Consider the following 18,553-nt stretch of genomic DNA (forward strand, 5'->3'; position numbering starts at 1 on the left):
AGTGATCACGCCCTGCTGCCTGCAGATGGTCTGAAATCGGGCCCCCTTCTTTCTGTCTATGGGTCATCTTTACCCTTTTCTCAAGGTATGGAGTTTTTCTCCCCCACCTCTTTTAGCAAGAAGCCTCGCTCCAGTTGAGAGAGCCTTTCCCCACCCTGAAAGACCCGCTGTGCTCTGACAGCCGGGCCCTCCTGCACCTGAGGAGAGGAAAGCAGGCTCTTTCCAAGGTCTGAACGCAGAGCTGGTTGAGGCCAGGTGAGCCTCAAGGCCAGGTGAGCCTTCGGATGACTCCGCGGATACCCCTAAGGGGTATCGGGAGGCTGCCTCTGGCTGAGAGTGGCCCTGCTGAACTTCACGGATTTCCCACTCCCCACTATTCATTAACATGCCACCAAGACGGACACAAAATAAGGCTCTTGTCATAGCTTCAAAAGCCAAGAAAAAAAGAGATAAGCAGTTGTAGGAATCTGGTGGGGCAGGGGATATGGTCACCCACAGACTACAGTCTGGGTAAAGCTGCATCCACAAGGTCAAGTCTTTGCCCAGAGAAGCACCTGGAGCCAGTCCCCTCTACTTCTGCTCTTGCCATATATGTGTCGTCCAGAAAACCTCGAGGCCACCCTTTGCAGAGCAGGGCTTGTCTGGCCTCTCTCCCGGTGAACGCCCCTTATTCTGTATCTTGGCAGAACTAGAACCCTGAGGCCAGCACAGCAGGAAGGAGATGAGGACATGTGCAAGCGCATTGCATCCTGGGATGTGGAGTCCTGGGCAGTGGCGAGAGGTTGATATATTTCAGGTGCTGAGCCGGGGGAAAGGATAATTATGCTCTACTTCAGGTTCTTTAAAACATAAATTCCCTTCTCCATAGCCAGAGAACAGGGAGGAGGGGCAGAGGAGACCCCATTTGGGGGACCAGATGATGCCTGCCAGGGGTGGGCATATCAACCAGACCTGGGGCTTCAGGTCCCAAGAGGTGAACGGGGCCAGAGCAATCCACACCCCCAGCTTAGCGTGAACACGGGGCCAACCGGCTGTCACTGCACTGCAGGTGCATCGCAGGCGAAAGCCCAACACTCGGCTACAAGTTAAAGTTACCTTCAGGAATAAAAGACTCTCCTGAATGTGATGTAATATCAGAGACAGAAGATTTGAAACAAGTGTCTACTTGGTGTGCTAAACGGGGCATAAGAAGGTCCGTACAGTCTCAGCGAGACGCCAGCAGGCAGACCACAGGCTCTGCTGGCCGAGGTGGGGAGGAGCTGGTGAAAATAGAGATGGGGGAATTGCAATCGACAACGGAGGGGAAATGAGCAGAATTTCTACCGTGGAATATCAAATCCAGCGACTTAGAATAGTGGTTCTCCAAATGTGGTCCAGGGAACTCTGGAGGTTCCTAAGATTCTTTAAGGGAATTTACAAGGTCAAAGCTATTTTTAAAATAACACTAACACATCATTTGCCTTTTCTTTGCTCTCTGGTGCCTGCACCCCAATGGTGCAGAAGCAACGCTGGGCAAAACTTCCGGGGCTTCTGCACGAATCAAGGCAGCGGGACCAACTACACGAGCACCTGCCACGTCCTTCATTGAAACAGAAAAGGACAAAAAAGTTCCATTGAGGTATAGCCGTGATGAAACAGTAAAAGTTGTGAATCTTTTTGAACTTTAACCCCTGAGTACATGTCTCTTTGGTATTCTGTGAGAGCCAACTGGAGGAGTACATAAAACACTTCTGCTGCGGATCAAAGCATGACAGATGTTTCAGTGAAAGGAATCGGGCAAGTGTTTGGATTGTGACCTGAGATGGGAATTCTTCTCATGAAAGACCGTTTGCACTTGAAAGAACGAACTATTCTGACTTGGGGGTTCGGCAGACATTTTCTCAAAAACGAACAAAGTGAGCCTGTCACTTGGAGGAAAAGAAGTGACAGTATTTATTGCCAATGACAAAACTAAAGCTTTCCAGCACAAAGTAGAACTTTGGAAAACATGTATCGGTGGCTGAGAGTGTGACAGTTTCCAACACTTAGAGATGTCTGAGGAGACCGCTGGTGACAGTAACGGCTGTGATTTTACTTTTTTTATGCACAATGAGATGTGTCAACATTTGGAAAGTCTGCATAACTCAGCGAACCAGTATTTTCCAAATGAACAATACCCGATGTCACAAAAATCGCACAGGGGTAGAAGAGCCGCTCCAAGTGCAAGACAGACCAAAGGATTCTGACATAATGGACAAGGCAAAGGTCACTGACGCTGTTTCAGAATCCGCGTCACAACTAAGCTTTGAGAAACTACCAACAGCCAGGTTTTCATGCAGTGTCAAGGCACAACGTCCACAAAGGATTTTAAAGTGCTCCCCCTCTGCCCAGCTACATAGCCGTACGAGGCCAGATCTGCTTCAAATACCTGAGCGCAAACACGTTACAACACGTTGAACGCAGACGCAAGATGAGACTCAGTCATCTTCTACCACGCCAGACATTAAAGGGATTTTCAAAACAAAAACACAGAACGATGCCACTCTTCTCACAAACGTTTCTGTTTTGGAAAAATAGTTGTTTTTCATAAAAATGATATTTACATTAACATGTGAGGGGGTTTATTTTTACTTTTAGATGAGTGAATAAACATTTTTAACCGTCCCAGTGTTAATTTCAATATTGCCAGATAAGACCCATGTAAACAACATCCTTTGAGTCCTCAGTGATTCAAGAAATAAAGGGATCCTGAGGCCACAAAGCTTGAGAACTGCTGACTTTGACGTCACTTTGCTCTCTCCCCCAGCGCAGGGGAGCGGCGAGGGGAAGGCGGGGAGAGGAGAGGCGGTGATGGCAGCGAGAGCAAGAGCCCTGGGAAACGGCAGACAGAGGGGACGAGGTATGGAGCAGTGTCCTCGGGGCAGGGGACCCACACAGCCGCCCTCTGGGTCACTCTGGGACCCCACATTGAGAGCCGGGACCGGTGGGCACAGAACGGAGTTGAGAGGAGACGCCTGCTCCGAAGGGAGGTTCTGTGTCCTCCCAGGAAAAGACGGATATGACGGAAGGAAAACCTCCCCAGGACAGGAGGAGGAAGGGGGAGCCCCTTGCAGCAATGACGGGCGTGGGAGGTGGACGCAGCTGGGCAGGGTGCAGAGACGAGACCTGTGTCCCTGCTTGGCCCCTCCTGGGGTGGAATCCAGAGGAGAGCGTGGTGGCAGCGTGCAGGAGCACAGGGAGAGCACAGGGAGAGCCCAGGGCACCGGGGCTGGCAGCCCACCCCTCCAGGCTCGGCACAGCAGTGGGGAGGGGCCCGGGCTGGTGCTCCTGCTGGCCACTGCTGTGTCAGTGCTGGGGTGATGGGCGTCCACTGTCCCGGTGACCCTACGCCACGCCCCAGCAGGACAGTGCGAGGTGCTGAGCGGCCAGGGGGCTGGCAGAGTCTGGGGGCTGGTGGGCGGGTCCATGGCTGGGGTCAGGGTCTCAGTGGTGGGTGCCGTCTGCATCCCAGTGCCCGGCCAGGACCATTCCCACACGAGGCAGCCGACCTGACCCTGCACCCTGCGTCAGGGACCAGCAAGGAGCCAGCAGGCGGCGGCCAGTTCATGAAGTCCAGACTCCATCAACTCTGTCACCACCAGGGCAGTGAGCCCGTCCCCCATGCCCCTGGCTGAAGGTGCCGGTGGGACAGGGGGGCTCTGGAAGGGAAGCTGAGCCAGGGGCAGAGCCCGGAGACCAGCTGAGCTCTCTTGCGGCTCTGGGCGTGGGGCCCTCGGGTAGGACTGCACAGGAAACAAAAGAACTGCTTTTCCTTCCCACAGCTTCACTGGGGGTGAGACGGTTTCTGACCTGCCACAGAAGCAGCAATCTCTCTAAGACAGGGAAACTCTCCCAACCCAAAAAAGAAAAAAAAAAAAAAAGAGCTGGATCGTCAGATTTGAAGGGGTCACTGGAGTGTAGGTGACACATGCACAGATTGACGGGGCTGCCCAGTTACAAGGACGGAGAAAATCCCAGCCAGAGAGGGCAGATAAACAGCCACCTCCGAGGGGACCGTGGCCGGGCACGTGGCTTCCGTGCAAGGTTGAAGCCACGGGGCACACGTGTCCTGCTGCTGCCACAGATTTCCACAGACTGCGTGGCTTAACACAGCACACATTTGTCATCCTACGTTCTGGGGGTCAGTTCCACATGGATTCAATGAGCTAAAATCAAGGTGCCGCCAGGACCGTGACCCTTTCTGGAGCCCCCGGGGGAGAATCTGCTCCCGGCTTCTCCCGCGTGGGGAGGGCCCCACTCGTTGGCTCGGCCCCTTCCTCACCTTCACGGCCAGCGACGGTGGTCGAGTCTCACAGTGACCGTCCCTGACTCCCTCCTCCTTCCGCTTGGGCCCTGAGATGACCTTGGCCCACCGAGAGAACGCTGACAACCTCCCACGGCCAGGTCAGCCGGTCAGTAGCCTTAACTGCCCCTGCCACCTCAGATCCCTTTGCACACACCCAACATGCTCGCGGGGTCCAGGGATTAGGACGTCGACACCTTTTCTTTTGTGGGGGCGGCATGTTATTCTGCTCACCCCGGGAGCCACGTCCCCAGAGTCCCGAGGGAAAGTGTGTGAGCTGAGATTTTACTCCCAACCATCCGGAACACAGATTCTCAAATCTAAAATCCACATTTCATGCCATTCCCCAAAAAACAACTTGAAGATACACCCCAGAGGACTGAAAAATCACTCTGAAGGATGACCCTAAGAGTGAGCGAAGACCCAGGGAGTCCAGAACTAAGAGAGTGCGGTGTCTTTTTTACAGAATGTCTTTTCTTTCCTTTGGATAAATACCCAGCAGTGGGATTCCTGGATCAAACGTCACCTGCACTCGAATGTGTATAGCAGCACAATTCACAAGTGCAAAGATGTGGAAACGACCCAAGAGCCCATGACTACATGACTAGATTAATAAAATTTGGTACATGTATACCATGGAGTACTACTCAGCCACAAAAAAATGGGGAACTAACACCTCTTGTATTATCCTGGATAGAGCTGGAGCCCATTCTACTAAGCGAGGTATCACATGAATGGAAAAACAAGCACCACACGAACTCACCACTAAATTGGTACTAATTAATCAACATTTATGTGCACGTATGGAAACAACATTCACCAGCAATCCAGCAGGTGGAAGGGGGGAGGGGTAAATTCACACCAAACAAGTACAATGCACACTGTCTGGGTGATGGGCACACTTATAACTTCAACTCAAACTGTTCAAAAGCAATTTATGTAACTAAAATGTTTGTACCCCAGTAATATTCTGAAATAAAACCCCCCACAGGTCAGGTGCGGTGGCTCACCCCTGCAATCCTAGCACTCTGGGAGGCCGAGGTGGGAGGATCGCTTGAGCTCAGGAGTTCGAGACCAGCCTGAGCAAGAGCGAGACTCCTGTCTCTACTAAAAATAGAAAAAATTAGCCAGGCATGGTGGCGCATGCCTATAGTCCCAGCTACTTGGGAGGATCACTTGATCCCAGCAGTTTGAGGTTGCTGTGAGCTAGGCTGACACCACCGCACTCTAGCCCGGGCAACAGAATGAGACTGTCTTAAAAAAAAAAAAAAAAAAAAAAAACCTCCACAAAAACTAAGAGACAAAGCAGAGACTGGACAGACTAAACAGAACTGTCAGGGATGACTGCCGAGAGAGCACAGATGGAATGTAATGATAATTTAAGGGCAATTATGTGGATCTAAAATCCTGATCATACGAATAAATTCAGAAATTGGAATGAGAGAAATAGAACCTTACTAACTTTCTAAGGTTCTTGGAGCTCCTCCGGAGGGCATGGCCAGGGTGGCCACACAAATGGTAAAGGGGAAGTCAGCGGGGACGCCAGGGGACAGGCCCAGGCCGACAGCCTCGGAGAATCTCGCACACGATCTTAGACCACAGCTAATCTCCAGGCCCTGCGCTGGCAGCTGACTTCCTGCTGCAGCTCCTGTGTTTTCCTCTCTGGAGCTGCCTGTCAGCCGTGCCAGTGGTCCAGCTAAGGGTGACTTCAAATTCCTTATTATTAATATTAAAATAATTTTGTTGTTGTTGTTAAAGTGGCTATGGCTCGCCCAGGTGTCCGGCTGGGAGACCCTTCACAGGCTTTCTCAGGAATTTCGGTCTGTTTGCAGGGAGCACAAATGTACATCCCACCTATTTGCCTTTCTGGGGAGGGTTAGCAGACCTAATATTTGATTTGTGGGCTGTGCCCTTACAACAGGGTGTTCCGCTGAAGTGGGCTCCAGTCCCTACCCAAGCGCATGAGTCACCCAAGTCCGGCTATACACCGGCTTGCTGTTCTTCCTGGGTTTTGGAAATATCCAAGAATTTCTACATAACCACAGAATGATACAAGGCAAGACACAAGCCATGAGTGCAGATTCTAGAATGCCCAGGTGGACGCTTGCTTCTTTCATGCGCACTGGGTCCCTTGGGTCCAGGACGGGGGTGGGTGCCCAAGAAGTTCTGGGCTCTTCCGGAGAGGGAGGGAGTTCAAAAGCTGGGAGTATTAACTGGGTGTTCCCTTTAAGAAGGTTTACTTTGGCTCTACTTTGTATTTGCATAACATTAAAAAAAATAACATGTGATAATCTTTTCTGTACTTAAAACCTTTGTTTTTTTTCAGAGATTGGGTCTCGCTCTATTGCCCAGGCTGGAGTGCAGTGATGTGACCATAGCTCACTGCAAGCTTGGACTCCAGGGCTCAAGCTATCCTCCTGCCTCAGCCTCCTGAGTACTACAGGCACACACCACCACACCTGGCTAATTTTTAAAATATTTTGTAGAGACAGGATCTCATTATGTTGCCCAGGCTGGTCTCAAACTCCTGGGCTCAAGTGATCCTTCCGCCTCAGCCTCCCAAAGTGCTAAGATTACAGGCGTGAGCCAACACACCGGCCTTAAAACCTTTTTAATACCCAAGTGACATGAATTAATATGGAACACTTAGGAGATGAGAGGCACTTTGAGAACCACGTCTCTGGAACTCACTGTTGACTTAGAGGAAAGACAGGGACAAAAGAAACATCACGGGGACATAACCAGCAAACCACAGAGTGTGAACAATTCTGCAAAATGAAACAACTAGCTTTCTTCTATAAATAAGATTCAAAAGAAAAAGAGAAGGACGGAAAGAGACCTTATAGATTAGAAGACACCTGAAAGATACAGCAACCAGGTGTAAGGTACGGACCTAGTCTGGAGCTGTATGGGGAAGTCTGAGCACACCTTGGATATTTAATACTAAGGAATTACTGCAAATTATTTTAGATGTAATAAATAGGTTGTGGGGGGGGGGAAGACAAGAGGAACAATAATACAAAAACAATACATGGCAAGCTACCCCCCGGCAGATACACCCACCATTAACATTCATGGATATTCACGGCTGCGCACCTGTCTCAGCCTCAGTCTCCCCACCTGTGAACGGGGTCAGAAGAGTAGCCACATCATGGGTTATCTGAGGACCGAATGAACAGAGACAAAACCCTGCGGTCATCCTCAGTGTGAATCCAGGGATGGCTACCGAGCCACTCTGCGCAGGGCTGTGCTGGGTGCTGGTGACATGGCAGCGCGCACAGCAGAGCCCTCCTGGGGCTGGGACCCCGAGGGGAGACAGACGCTAAGTCAGAGACTCACCTGGTGTCAATAAGTGCTAGGGAGGGAGGTCCCTGACCCTAACCCAGGGAGAGGAGGTCCCAGGTGAGCAGGAGTGAGGGCCTGCAAGCCACAGCAAGGACAGACTGCATCATAGACACCGTGGAAGACCTTTGGGGATTATAAGCAGGGATGACCTGCTCCACTTTTAAGGAATGAATCTGGGGACCATGGGGACAAAGGACAGCAGGGCAGTTAGGGTGGAAGCGGAGACTCCTGTGGTGTCCACCAGGAGGATGCCATGGCGTGACCTGGGGCTGGCATTGAGGGCGGTGAGCGGCGGCTGGATTTGGGACAGGGGTTGAGCCAAGGGACTTGCTGACTGATGTAAGGAACGTGGGTGAGAGGGAGGGAGTGGAGACAGCTGCGACTCCTGGACCTTAACCTCGGTGACCAGGCTACGTCTGAGATGCAGATGGGGCCTTGGAGGTGGAGGAGGAATTTCAACCTCTGCTTTGGACGTGCAGAGACAGACGACGACCAGACCCCCAGGAGCCCTGCCTGGCTGTCCTGCCACCGGGCTCCCTCCCAGCTGCCGTCATCAGTCCTGCCCTCCAGCAGTCGGTTCTTTGAGCTCCCTGTGCCTCCCCCAAAGTGAAGCTCTGCTCTTCCTGGTTTGCAGGATGGCGGCCCGCACTGCCCAGGTGCTGTCTGAGGGAGGCACCTGCCCTTTGAGCAAAGCCTCTGCGTTTTCCTGCATCCACAGCTGTCCCCCCTCCACACGCCCAGGGACGCAGCTGCCTCCGTGGAGGCTCACAGAGCACAAGGCCACGCCGGACAGTGGAGTTGGCGCAGGAGGGCTGTTCTGCACGCGAGTGTCTGCCCTGCGGTCAGCGCTCACCCACAGCGTCCTCACTGCAGCACCCACTGGGGAAAGGAAACGGTTAAGTCAAATCTACCCTAAAACACCTGTCTGATGCCAAGGGCATCAATGTCCTAATTTTGTCCCCCTTCCAGTTTCTGATTCTGTGGCAGGCAGCCTGTGTCCTCCCGGGAGGCAGGAGTACCGCTCCGCCCCGTACAGTAAACAGCCCTCCCCGATCCCTGGTCACACCAGCGACTCCAGGGAGAGATTCACGTCTGCCTGGGGCTGAGTCAGAGGTGAGGTGGCCTCCCCCTTCCTTGTTGCTAATCCCCCTAAAACCCTGCTAGGAGGGCCTGGGGTGGGGGGCTGGGGGGTCACGTCAGTGCAGCCTGGAGGGGGGTCGGGCCTGGCCAAGGGAGCGGAAGTTTCCGCGTCCTGGGCACAGCGAGCTGGTCCCGCAGGCCTCACGGCCACATGCGTTCTCGTCCCCAGCCTGTCAGGCTCCAGGCCAGCTGGTTTGTCCCTTCTCCGACAGGGGAGAAATGGAAGGTGAGCTGGCCTTGCACTGTGGGCGAAGGTGCCGGCGTCACCACCAGACCCTGCCCGGCAGTGTCAGCGCTGACTGACGCTCTCGTCTGGTGAGAATCAGACGGAGCGGCCGCCCACCAACACACTTTTCCCTTAATTCTGTACATATTAAAAGAAGCCCTTTTGTTTGGTTTGACTATTTTCAAATGTGTATATCTGGTGAGTCGGCTGTTCGGGAAATCCGGCCCCTGGCAGATCTGCTCCGGGGACGGCGTCGCGTCCCCACGTCATGTCCCCCTGATGCGTATTCAGACGATAAAGTTTTTCCAAGTGTCTCGGTTTCACAGTCCCCCCGCCCCATTAGTTTTGTCCTATTGACGGCCGTGGGGGGTTCCTGGGGCTGGGCCACCCACGGGCCTCCCCTTGGGAGTCCGTCCAATGCTCTGAGAACTCAGCTGGACACTCAGCTAAGTTTGTCACCGCCACCCACTTAGTGGTCCCTTGAGGACCAGTTTCTTCATTCAGCCGCTTTTGATTTAGAGATTAAAGAATCAGTAACTGGGGCAAGAACGAGGACACTGAGGGCGTCACCCAGAGCCATGCCGCAGAGAACAGGCCGCGGGGCAGCAGGATGGGATGAGTGTTTACGCTGAAACTGGACAAGCAGGCTGACATTGGTAAAAGACTGGGGAGAAGGAGGGACATGAATTACTGTAAAAATCATCGTCAGTTTCGTAGTGGGCTCTGGTATTAACGTTTCAGCTACCCCCGTGCGGAGCCCGCGCTGGCCCTGAGCACTCAGTCTTCCTTCTTTGCTTGTTTCAACCGTGCTCTTCCAGGTGCCAACACCGCCCAGCCCGAGCGGAACCTGAACCTACGTCTTCCGACCTCACGGTGCTCACCGTGCCTACGAGGGCCTCATGACCAGGGCCCCTGCCGCTCCCCTGGGGCCCCCAGGGACTTGTGAACAGGCCTCTCACAGGTAGAGGTAGCTCTACTTTTAGTAGCATATTTAACCAATAGGACAATCAACAAGAGACAAAAACAAACAATAAGAAACTGAAAAAGCCCATCAGCAACCCCCCACTGTCACACGGCCTTTATCTCCCAGAAGTATGACACCAGCCAGAGCTGCATTTGCACACGAAGGGCCAGTCCTGCAGCGCCACCCGGCTCCCGTGTTCTTGACTGAACGCGACCCGAGTCAGACCTGTCACCCCACTGCCTCTCCGCATACGTGCATTTTCAGTGCCACGCCGTGGTGCCGACACGCCCCACACGACCTCCTCCCACCACATGGGCATTTGGGGTTTCAGTAAGCCCACCCCGTAATCACACGGCCGGAAGCCTCTAGAAGGTGGAAGAGGCCAGGAGCCTCCGGCTGGAAGGCAGGCCCGCAGACAGACACCTTGATTTTAGGACTTCTGACCTCCAGAACTGTAAGCGACAGATTCGTGTGTTTGAAGCCACTAAACTTGCAGTTTACAAATCACACATACAGCAGCCCTAGGAAACTGACACAAACACCATCTCCATAGTGACAGCTCTCACAGTGACATCTCCCCCAAGCTCCAACTAGCGTGTGTGTCCAGCTGCCACTCACACGTCCACTCGGTTTCTCGTGGGCAGCCTCACTCCAACCTGCCTGAAACCGTCTCTTGGTTTCCCCCAAACCTGTCCCGCTGGTGACTTCCGCAGCTGAGCCGACCTCAGCTGCAAACTCTCAGTTACTCAGGGCACCACCCGCAGCTGCCCTTGGCCCCTCGCATCCGGGCACCCCACAGCCAACCCAAGCTCGCTGGCTCTGCCTGCAAAGCGCTTCTGCCCACTTCTCAGGAACCTACTTGCTGTGGCCCTGGTTGAAGGCCTGCAGGACCCAGACGAAGGCCAAAGTCCTGTAAAGCTCTGCAGGGACCCACCTGACTGCACCAACACCCCCGTTACATCTCTGACCGCCTCTCCTCCCGCTGCAGCCACGCCGGCCTGTGCCTCCCTGGCACGCCCCAGGCTCCCTCTGCCCTCCCCGGGCAGCACCCTTTCAGCCTTCCCTGGGCTACCTCCCTCACCTGGAGTCTTTGCTCACATGTGCCCTGCTCAGTAGGGGACCTGACCCACAACAGACACTGAGGAAAGGGTGACAAGGGGCCCGGTGGGTAGACAAGCCAGAGGTTGGGGGGCAGCTAGACGTGCGGTAGACTTGGGAGCGGATGATGACAGGTGGTTTAGCTCAGTCATGGGGCGGGGTGGCACGAAACGGTGCTGGAGTCACCCACAGTGGAGATGCGGATGCCACCTGGCACCGATGACAAGAACCCTGCAGAAAGGCAGCCTCTGTCCTAAAGCCCTTTGTCCCAACGTGCTGGGTGTTTCAGGATGGCATCGAGACATTCCTCATGTATCACCTTTTGCTCTCCTGTATTCTTCAAATGTTGTGGCCTAAGTATCACCTGGCTTAGGAGATGTCACCCCAGAAGCTTGAGGAAGCTGCAATAAAACTATATAGAGAACAATGGAATTGATTGTTTGGAAAGTGAGATGCCCTCATTTTAATAACCAGGAAACCACGGCCAGAGAGTAGAATTGTGTCCCAGATCCTGGCTTCCCATCTGACCCTCTTCACCCCACACTGCTGGCTGTCCACCTCCCGACAGCACCCTGGGTGATGGCCCTCAGGGGACGTCAGGGACCCTGTGCTCTGGGGGCTCAGCCCCAGCACACTCACTCTAGTCTTTCTTCCTCTTTCCTTCGAAGGTCAAAGTCGCGTTGAACGACTTCCCAGACGTGCTTGGCCTCTTCATCAGTGAGCTTGGAAAGATCCAGTTTTTTCCCCATTTCTGCCTGTCGTCAGGGTCACACCTGGAACATCACAGGATCACAAGTGGTCAGTCCCGGGAGGCCACGGATGCTGAGAAGTCACAAAGTCAGAGGCAAAACAGAAACAGCCGATAGCTCAGGACATTGTCTGCATGTGGGTTAAACAGTCCTCCAAACAGGCAAAGGCTGGTCTGGAAACTTGTGCAGTTTAACAAATATTGTGTGGTTCAATGAATTTAAATGTATCTATGTGTAAAACCCCCATAGTCCAATTTTTTTTTTTTTTTTTTTGAGACAGAGTCTCACTCTGTTGCCCAGGCTAGAGTGAGTGCCGTGGCGTCAGCCTAGCTCACAGCAACCTCAAACTCCTGAGCTCAAGCGATCCTACTGCCTCAGCCTCCCGAGTAGCTGGGACTACAGGCATGCACCACCATGCCCGGCTAATTTTTTCTGTATATATTTTTAGCTGTCCATATAATTTCTTTCTATTTTTAGTAGAGATGGGGTCTCGCTCTTGCTCAGGCTGGTCTCGAACTCCTGAGCTCAAACGATCCGCCCACCTCGGCCTCCCAGAGTGCTAGGATTACAGGCGTGAGCCACCGCGCCCGGCCCCATAGTCCAATTTTAAAAGGGATCGACTTCCTGCCCTGGAACACACCGCTCGGCCACAGATCCCTCATTCTTGTTCCCTTGTGGGATGAACGTCGAGGATTTCCCACCCAGCGGCACGGCTCCTTTCCCCAGGCCAGGGCTGCGCTTTGCAGTGGGAGCCCCACAGACGTGCTGGGGAGGAATGCTCCGTCCCCAGGGCATCTCGCCTCAGGTTTCCTGGGAGAGGGAGCAGCACAGAAAGGAGGAAATTTCACGTCAAGTTCATGGTCTTCTGTGCGTTCCCCAAGACTCCCTACAGTGGGGGTGCAGGCTCTGCTGGGGCAGGGGCACCTCGAAGACCAGCTCGCTACGTAGGAGGAGTAGGGAGACTCTGCACCATCTGGAAGGTCATACTGTCCTCTGGGCTTGGGGGGCTGTTCAGGCTTGCCACGTGGTGGGGCGGCTCTGGGGGGAGGTCATCCTGAAACCACCCCCCCCCACCCCATCCCCGTCCCCAGTATGTGGAAAAATTGTCTTCCACGAAACCGGTCCCTGGTGCCAAACAGGTTAGGGACCACTGCTCTGGGAGACACATCCACTTGGGTGGGGGGAGAGTCACAGAGGAGCTGTGGGTGATGGGAGTGAGGTGGGCTGTGATGCAGGGGCGGCGGCTGAACAGAGAACGACAGATCCTCTTGCTGCCTTTCCATACGGGGCTATTACACAGCCTCACAGCTCACAGCCGTGTGGACATTACCACTGGGTATAAAATAGAGGCATGACTGTACCAGGGAGGGCTTCACCCCCAATGTGTGCATGTTGGGGACGAAGCACAACTGTGCACACTCCCCACAGAGGACTTCCCACTCCTTCACCCATCACTCCCTACTCTCATCCCTTTAACAGTTCTTCGTACCTCCTAACAGTTGGAGATGCCCCATTAGTTACTGTTAAACGCCGTGAGTACAGCGCCTCTGTCTGTTCCCAGCACGCAGCGGGGGTTTCTGTGCCCCAGCTCTGCAGTCTGCAGGGGGCTGTAAGACGAGGCCCTCAGGTGAGGACGTGGCCACCTCTGCTGTGGGCGCGGAGGCTCTGGGGAAGGTTTTATCTGGGTGACTGGAAGTTCCGTTGTGAGTAACTGAAAGTTTAAAAACCACTACAGGTCTTGCTTTTTCTCAGGAACATCCGAGAAGGGGTCCAATCTGTCTGCTTTTAGTGGGAAGCCTTAAAACCAATGAAAAGACTCAATTTTGCTTCTGAGTTCTGAGAAGTCCCCCTTTCGTGCCGCTGGCCGTTTGGAAGCAGTCATCACGAAAATGTTTAACAAAACTTCCTCTGTGCTAGAAATGTACTTTGATTTTGTTACACAAGAGGTCAATTATGGAAAGTGACATTTTCTGGGCAGATACCACTTGAAATAAAATTTCCACATAGGTCCCATGGAAGTCAACCAACATATCCCCTGGCTTGTGCATTAAAATTGGTAAAAAATAACTCCATGGATTTTTTGCACCCACCCCTCAATACTTCCACTCTCAAACACAATTCTGATTGTTTGTGATGCGCTAAGAGGGTCCCCGATGGCCAGACGCGTGTGACCTCTTCATTTACGGTTGCATTTAGAGTCTGGACAAGCAACATGACAATAGAACTCATTCTTGACGCTCCCCTACAGCACTTAGTTTCTGGTTTCTAAAGAACTGGAACAAAAGGTTCTTATTTGATGGATGACTAGAGTTTATTCATTTTTATTTTTCATTATTTTTGAAAAAAGCCTGTCCCATAAGGAGAGCATTCACTGAAATTCTATTTTCAGAGTGGATGAGCAGCGTGACCGTCAGCTGAGCACTTAGCATTCTCTCTCTTCTAAAGTAATAGTCGAAATTCCAGGCCTCGCTTTAAGAAACTTAAATTGTGAGGTCTGAGGGGGAAAAGCAAAACGAAAGGAGAAAGTGTGCTTTCCTTACCATGTGAGCTTAACTCTCTCAAAGCACAGTCTGCGACCAGTGAGTGGCCCCGGCCACCCGCCCCTTCCCCCACCCCGTCTAAACCTGTTTCTCCTTCGATGCTTGTTTCTAATAAGGGTAGTTACTCAGCCTCTCAACCCAATAGCAAAGACAACTGAAGCAGGGGGCTGGAGAGAGAGTGAGGGGCCGGGGGGCGTGCTGGACACGAGGGGTCTGCAGGCTGGGGGCTGGGGGGAGGCACAGGCTGGCACTGGCCTACAGAGAGGCTGGGGACGGAACACGTGAGCCGTGCACGGGAGCCGGCTCGGAGAGGTGGCTCCAGTAATGGCCCTGAGTTCAAGAAAATGTGTTCACTATGCTCTGTTTACTAGGCCCTGGAATGCTGTAGTATGGATTCTGGGAAACAAATGAGCACATCTAACAACTAAGGACAAGTTAGAAGTCACATGAAAAATTTCATTTTACTGCTAATTTTTTAGCTCTGGTCCAACTTCCTTGCAAGCAGGAGGTGCGGGAGAGGAGGGTTCGAATGGCTGCACCCAGGTGGTGCTTCCCTGGGATGGGACCTATTCCCGGGCCAGCCAGGGTTGACAGTGGATGGCCCGTGGCATGGATGTTATCTACTGTGACTCAATCTTCCGGTTTAGTGAATTAATGCAATGCGAGCCTAAAGCCTTTAAAAAAATGGCCCTAGACAATGATCTAAAATCTAATGGAGAATATGTTTGACTTCAGCATTTAAAATGCACAAACCAAAAGTCATTGGCATTTTGGGGACATGTTGCTGGCTGCCCCCCCCCCCACTTTGTCTCAGATCAGTGCACTGATGGGGACACTCGAGTGTGGTGAGGGGACAGCCCCTGGGCTAGGGACAGCCACAGCCTGTGGCAGAGTCAGCTCCTCTCCATCACTGCCACTCTGGTCACTCCCGAGGCCCCGTCTCACCAGCTACCCTCCACCCACACAGACAAGGGGGACGTGGGGGCAGAGAATGTGCTAGACCCACAAGGGTGCAGGGCTGCTCTGTGCCTGCCCTGGCCAGGGGCGGGGGCGCCTCCCCGGCGTGCCTGTCGGGAGGGCAGATGCAGGCAGGCTCCATCTGCTCCTTGCTCCGTCTGTGTGGATCACACCCGTCATGAGGCCCCTGAACAAAACACTCCCACTTTGCACCTGCTCCACTGCACACAGTTAATATTTTACATCTTTGAGACCAGCAGCGTTCCCCAATCATTTAATGGCCACAATGGAGAAGGAGGTGACACGGAGAGTAACAAGCAGGCAGGGGAGAGTGGGGCTGGCTTTGGAAGACGGGTGTCCCAGACTCAGACCACTGAATTTCCGTGGTGTGCTATCTTTACCCGCAAAAGATTTGAATTCGTATTTTGGCCAAATTGAAGGGACATCTGGGCAGGGATTCCTCCTAGATGAAGGCTTGGCTTAATTACCTCTAGGGCTAGCTGCCCCCGGGAACCGTGGGACAATAGTGACTGTGGATGGTCACCCACCTGGGCAAACAGAAACTGGGGAGCAAGTCACAGTTCCTCACAGACGCCCGACCGGCAAGGGCAGGGATGCTCTCTGACTCAGCCCAGGCGTGCTGTGTGCTCGCTGGTAAAGGGGTGGGCAGAGGTGCCAGCTGTGGTGCCCTCTGACTTGACCCTTTGTGGCTGTTTCCCAAATGTTGTGGCCTGAGTCAGCTCGTGTGGTTATTCTGTGGGCAAGGCCTGTCACCCACATAGGAACTGGCCCTCCAGTCCTCATCAGGGGCTGAGCACATTTCCACCTGGAAGGGCCACTCTCTTCCCTGCGTGTGCACCTGGCACACCTGTGGGTGGTCACCAAGCTCCGGAATGGCTCTAGCAGCAATGGCACTGGGCAGGCGCTCTGCCTCTTGGCTGACCACCCACCGACCTGCCCACCTTCTCTGCCCGCCCAGCTCTCTGGGGAGTTGGAGGTAAACCTCATTATATAATACATAGACATGGGTTTGCCTTTGCATCTAAAGCCTCAGCTCTAGTCTACAGCAACGACAGGCCCCAGGGGAAGCTGCAGAAAGAGGGCAGGGCTGAGAGGTGGGAGCTGGGTGCCCACCCTGGTTGGGGCATAGCCAGCCCTGCTACCCGGACAGGTTCCCCCTCCTGCACTGTGGACAGTGGTTGGGCTCCATGACCCCTCTGGCCCCCTCCAGCCCTGATGATGCCAGGTTGTTGGAATTAAGAGGAGAGTGAGGGGCTGGGTGTAGTGGGGAGGGGTGGGGAAGGGATCTTCCTCCAGAAGTTGCTTCTGAAATGGATGGATGGTCAGCCCTGGAAGGCTGCCCCAACCACTCAGACTGGGGCACACTTGAGCCTTTACCACACTGTCATTAAAAGGCACCAAAGTCACTTTTTCAGGTAGCCTATAGGGCTCTGGAACCCCTTCACCATCCCCCACAACCCACCAGGCACAGATTCAGCTTGTGTTAATTTTTCAGAGTCACTAATGCCTTAATAAGACCCACTGACTTCTCACCTGTGCGTCTGACACTATCCCAGATCCTTTAAAGTGTCCTCAGTCAATCCTCTAAGGCACCTGCTGTTGTCCTCAGTGTTTGGATGGGACGCTGAGGCTGAGGGAGGTCTGGGAGCACAGCTCCCTAGGGCTGGTGCTTACATCCCGAGGTGTGAGGCCCTGGAGACTAGCGGGGAGGGGGCTCTTGCCCAGGAAGGCTGTGGCCTTGCTGAGGTCAGTTGTGTCCCTCCCACAGTCAGGTGGAGGGATGGGGTTCTTAGGACTGACACATCCCTGCTGACCCTGAGGTGCCAACGTCGCATCTGCAAGCCCGGCCTTTCCTGAGACGCCACAGCTGCCGGCAGTGCCAGCCTTTGCACCTGGTGCAAAAGGCTACTGGAGCCCACTCTCCCCCCATCATCCACGGCCCTGGAAAGACATACGGGACAATCACGCCATATAAAACAAGAGCATGGAAAGGCCCCCACCCAAGTTTCATGCGGAAGTCATGGGGGGTGGGGGGTTCACTATTTAGCTGAGGCCAGTGGGAAACAGTGTCTAAGCCTGTCACATCTCTGGGGATTTGTAAGTGAGATTCAGCACCTGCAGGGACTGGGGGGCCAGCGGGGACGAAGCGAGCGCGTGGCTGCCCAGGTCAGCCCTAGAAGTCACCCACAGAGCCTTCCCACACCTCTACAACTAGGTGGGAGGGCGTGGAGCCTGTCAGCAAACAAAAGATGATTCCAGTAAAACTGGGGCTTTTAGAGGCTCAGAGGAAGCCAGGACACTTCTGCCACGCCAAGATCCTCCACTCCCCTCCCCAAGAGGGGCTCTGACTGCAGGAGCCAGTCTTTGCCCTGGCAGCCTTGGGCCCCTGGGCCTCCGCCCAGTCTCCTGGGAGGTCTGCAGCCTTAGCCCCCTCTGCACTGCAGACCCTTAATGGGCCTCTGATTAAAACCAGCTGTTTTGCCCAAATGGGCTGCGGGTGGGGCAGAACCCAGACCCCTGTGATCAAGTTATCCAGGTGAAGCCTGGGGTGTGGAGTTCCACGGCTGAGGCGCTCTCCATCCCAGCCTGGACCAAAGCCGGGCGCCTGGCTGTTGGGGTGTTTTCACACCAGGGAGGCGGCATGCAACACTGCGGACTGTCCTCCAGCCTGGGCCCCTGTCCTGGGCGCACCCCAGCACCCCCTTCTCTGCGCACTCACCAGACCTTCTCCCCCGGGGGACGCTCAGTCCCTGGCCCAGCCCAAGGCTGCTCTCTCCAGTCCTGTGAGGGAAAGGAGGGCGACAAAGCAAGGCGTCAGGTCGGGTGCGTTGGGGCCAGGCAGGGCGCAGGGCTCACGGGGTCTGGCGCGCTCCTGACCTGCGGTGGAGGGGCGGGCAGCAGGCCAGGTCCTGGTGCCGCCCGGCCGCATCACGTGGGCTGCGCTCCGCCCAGCTCCGGGAAAGCGGAGCACCTCTTGGACCTGCGCCAGGCGGAGGGCGGAGCGGACACCCTGGGGCGCCCGCGCGAGAGGCGCCAGTGCAGGGGAGAGCCCCTCGCTCCCCGCCTCCAAATCAGTTTTGGGGAGAAAGGCGGCGGGGAGGGAAAGTTGAGCACACACCTGCGAGTCAAGCAAGTTTACAGCGACTTTGCCAGGATGATGTGGCCTCCACGGCCCTGCCCTTGGCACCGTGG

The 18,553-nt window shown here is 54.3% G+C and overlaps 1 protein-coding gene across 4 annotated transcripts in view; it reads right to left on the reverse strand.

Moving 5' to 3' along the window:
• MLPH (melanophilin) overlaps window positions 1-18,221 on the reverse strand; it is a 47,729-nt gene extending 29,508 nt beyond the window's left edge. For all 4 annotated transcript variants that reach the window (XM_069466503.1, XM_069466339.1, XM_069466257.1 and 1 more), the window contains exons 1-2: window positions 18,081-18,221; window positions 11,734-11,867 (exon numbers count right to left, since the gene is read on the reverse strand). In XM_069466503.1, the coding sequence (XP_069322604.1) occupies window positions 11,734-11,843 (110 nt within the window). In that variant the 5' untranslated portion in view covers window positions 11,844-11,867; window positions 18,081-18,221. The remainder of the gene's footprint in view (window positions 1-11,733; window positions 11,868-18,080) is intronic.
• Between the last annotated feature and the right edge of the window lie 332 nt (window positions 18,222-18,553).

Source organism: Eulemur rufifrons, chromosome 1, assembly GCF_041146395.1.
Source record: "Eulemur rufifrons isolate Redbay chromosome 1, OSU_ERuf_1, whole genome shotgun sequence".
Classification (NCBI taxonomy): Eukaryota; Metazoa; Chordata; class Mammalia; order Primates; family Lemuridae; genus Eulemur; species Eulemur rufifrons.